The 3682-nt window shown below is 51.9% G+C and overlaps 1 protein-coding gene across 1 annotated transcript; it reads left to right on the top strand.

Moving 5' to 3' along the window:
* The first annotated feature begins 257 nt into the window (after nucleotides 1–257).
* MAP10 (microtubule associated protein 10) lies at nucleotides 258–2804 on the top strand. Its single transcript, XM_037393129.1, has one exon. It carries the CDS (start codon nucleotides 261–263, stop codon nucleotides 2682–2684), a length of 2424 nt encoding a protein of 807 aa, XP_037249026.1. The 5' UTR covers nucleotides 258–260; the 3' UTR covers nucleotides 2685–2804.
* Nucleotides 2805–3682: the final 878 nt, after the last annotated feature.

The following is a 3682-nucleotide window of genomic DNA, read 5'->3' as shown; positions in this document are numbered from 1 at the left end:
GAGAACAGCACAGCTCCGCTCCCCTCCGGCGGGATGGTGACGGAGAGAGCCCTTCCGAGCCCCTGGGCCCGCGCTACCCTGCGCTGCCGGGGGCGGCGGGCCCAGCCTCCCGCGCCCCCACCCCGCACCGACTACAAGCCCACTGCGCGCAGGCGCCTCGCTGGGGGACGGCGGGGTCGCTGCTCTCGCGAGAGGTCCGGCGGCCTCGCCCGAGTCCCCTCACACACCACCTCTCGCGAGAGCCGGGCGTGGGGGCTGCCATGGCGGCGGCGGAGGGGCTGTTCTCGCTGGAGCTGTTGGTGGAGGCGGTGCGGGTAGCGGCGGCGCCGGGCCCCGCGCTGCGCCCGGTCGTGGCGCTGCGCCTCTTGGACTTCCCCACTCTCCTGCTGGGCCCCGCCGCCGCCGCGCCGCCCCTGCGGCCGGGGCGGGCCTTGCCCTTCGGGCGCGGCAAGCGCTGCCTCTTCCGCTGGCGCCGGGCCTCGCTCTGCGCTGCGCTGCGCCGCCGGCCGCTCCGCGCTCTGCTGCTGGCGCTGCCCGCCGAGCTCGCCCCGGGCTCCCCCCGCCTCCTCGGCAGCTGCGACGTCTCCCTGGCCCCCGCCGCTGCCGAGCTGCTGCGGCAGCCCGGGGTGCCCGCCTCTTGCGGCCGCCGCGGCCGCTTCCCGCTGCGGGACGCCGCGGGGCGAGCCGTCGGGGAGCTGGTCCTGGGCTACCGCCTCACCAGCCTGGAGGCCGGGGAGGAGCCGCCCCCGCCGGGTCCCGCTAGCCCCCGCGCTGCCACGCCGCCTGCCAGCTCACCTGAGCCGGGGGACGAGGAGGGAGAGGAGGAGGATGAGGAGGAGGTTGAAGAGCTGGAGGGCAACATTTTTTGCCCTCCCGTGCTCTATTACAGCTGCAAGCCTGCTGAGTCTCATCTGCCTCCAGCAGCAGCGGCTGCAGGGCAGTGGCAGCACGTTGAGGCCTGGAGACCGCAGGAGAAAGACATGGGCCAGAACCCCCCACGTCCCAGTGCTGGGCCCTCCTTGCTGCACCCCGTCAGCCCTCGACAGCTCCACAACACTCTGGGGCAGCTGCCGCTGCTTAGTGCCTTGCTGGCAGAGCTGTCAGTGCTCACCCGTGATGCTATGCCTGCTGCTGTCCACCCCCATCTTGCTTGGCTCCACCAGGCCCCTGGGAGCGGTGGCATGGCCCCCCAGCCCCCCAGCTGCTCCTCTGCCCCCAGGCCTGCAGAGGCACTTGTGGGGCCTGGTGGGAGCAGTGGAGGTGCCAGCCCTCAATTCAAGCAAGGTGGGCAGGAGGCCACCTCACCAGCATCATTTTGGGCTGGGAGAGGACTTAAGAAAGCTGTACCCCAAGGAGAGACAGGCTCTGAAGGGAACTGCAAAACTAAGGAAAACAAACCTCCCAGAAAGAAATTGTTGTATGGGCTGACAAATACATTGAGGCTACGGCTGCGGCAGACCAACCCTGATAAGCTGATAATTCATGAAAGGAGGGAGCAGTACAGAAAAAAGCAAATGGAAATGCTGAAGAAAAGCCCTTCATCCAAAAGAAAGCTGCTTAGAAATGCTGGAGAACAGCATGGGGTGTTTGACAGGCATTGTAGCAAGGGAGACAGTTCAAAGCAGAATAATCAGTTTGATAAAACTGTTGAGGCTTCATTACCAAACAGTGCTCTCAGAGAGCACGTTTCTGTGGCAGGAGATGGGTCCCCTGACCTGCAGAAACAGGCTATTGTAAATCTGCTGAAGAGCAATGTAGTTGCAAGCAAGGAACATCCGTGCAAAGTAACTACAGCCCCCTTCCTGGGGGAAACTGCGTTCAGATCTGCTCACAAGGAAAAGTATGCGAAAGTCCAACTCCCAGCTGCTTTCGCATCAGATGCTAATGCAAAGGGAAGTAATGAGGAAGCAATACACTTAATCCATCGTAAAACCACAGAGCACGATGATGCATCCATTGTAAGTGATCATAAACCAAGCCGTAGCAGGAGTGTTGAAAACAACTCTGAATTCATATACTCGGATGACTTTGTTGCTAGTCCTGAGAACACAGTTTATTCAGAAGATTTCACCAGTGCTGAGTGTACAGGCAGAGTCTCGGAAGCTCTTGACAGCAGTCCTGAACCTCTGCGGCTTGAAAGTCCAAAGCAAGGTTGGTCGGATACAGAGCCAGAATCCAGCAAGTCCAGAATTTCAAAGACAAGTCAAAGAGCTGGAAGTACTTCAGATCTTCTGCCAGTTCCTTCAGCTTCATCTCCAGTTCAGTCTTTGAAGAGAAACCGTGACCTAAACACCAGCAAGAGAACTAGTGTTGAGTCTGTTGATTCACTTAACCTTGCTCAAATGGAGGCATCATTATTAGATGAAGAGCAAGAAGTCCAAGAGATCAGTAAGAAAGAGAACAGGAGGGATCAGCACATTAAACAAGTATCTACACAGAGAAGCAAAGTTAGGTCTGATACTGATCTGAATACAGGAAGGGGGCAGACCTCTGCAGGAAAAAGCCAGGCAGTAACTCAAGTTAGCTCCTACTTGCCATCTAACATGTCTGATCTTGAACTTGGTGTTCTGGAAAACAGTATGTCAGACAAAGAGGATGATTTTCTGGGAAAACTACTCATTCCTAACCAATACAAAGACATCAGTGAACTTGTAATAAACAAACTTCCAGGATACACAATGTAATTATGTTTTCACTGTGTGGATTAAGATACAATATTTGAACTTCATAAGGCCTGTTCCATTTAGTTGCAATATATGCATGTTAATTTAAGACTTTATAATGCTCATTTAATACATTGGTGAATTTACTTAAGTTTTTAAAATAAACTACTATTTGAATCTCTCATGAGTTACTTCAATATCAGTATTTTAATGTAAAAGTAATCCAAACAGCACAAGAAACATAACTTCTTGTGAAAAGCAGAAATGAAGACAGAAGCAGCAAATGCAGATAGTACCCACAGACTTGTCCAGGGTAGAAGTAATAACACACTACAGAAATGGCCAAGTACAAAATGCGTTCCTAACTGAACACTTGAGTTTTAATTCCTCATGCAAATAGTTCTATGCTTTATTTTCATTACAAATAGTTACTTAAAACATACAGTCATAGCCAGTAAGAGCAGAGACTTATTGGCTGATCTGTATACTAGTATATTTGTTTTACTCTTCTACCACTAAATGCAGTGACCAGAACTAGATGAACCATTTCTTAGGTTGAAGTTCCTCATTTAAGTCAGATTTTCACACATTATTATAAAACATTTTAAGAATTACTGGTGACAGTAACTCTGTATAATCTGGGAGAGCTTTGGAGGTTGATGGAAGTTACTTGACCTTGAAGACTAAGAGTGTGCAAAGAGTAGAGGAGAATGCAGTAAATTTTCAGTGCTTCACAACTCCCTGATTGCATTCTCTGACAATGGGGAAAAGAGGTGGTCAGCACCCACTGTTCAGAAACTCGGAACAAATAAAGATATTACATCATGATTTAAGGATTCCAGATAAAGACAAGAATTTGCCATGTCCCCTTTTCTGTTGGTTGAACTATCACCTGATGTTTACTTTTGATACCTGGTTCGACCACTGAACTTAACGTCTTTTGTTTACTGAGTTTTTTTAGAGTTCATATCGCTGTCAAAAATTTCAGAGACATTTTTTGACTTGGAACGTGAAGAGAG

The sequence above is a fragment of the Falco rusticolus genome, chromosome 6 (genome assembly GCF_015220075.1).
Source record: "Falco rusticolus isolate bFalRus1 chromosome 6, bFalRus1.pri, whole genome shotgun sequence".
Classification (NCBI taxonomy): domain Eukaryota; kingdom Metazoa; phylum Chordata; class Aves; order Falconiformes; family Falconidae; genus Falco; species Falco rusticolus.
Note: the sequence above shows the minus strand (reverse complement) of the source record. Positions and strands in the feature narration are given on the sequence as shown.

What these genes read in the sequence shown, in the direction of transcription:
- MAP10 (XM_037393129.1), top strand. Translation starts at nt 261, where the DNA reads ATGGCGGCGGCGGAGGGGCTGTTCTCGCTGGAGCTGTTGGTGGAGGCG.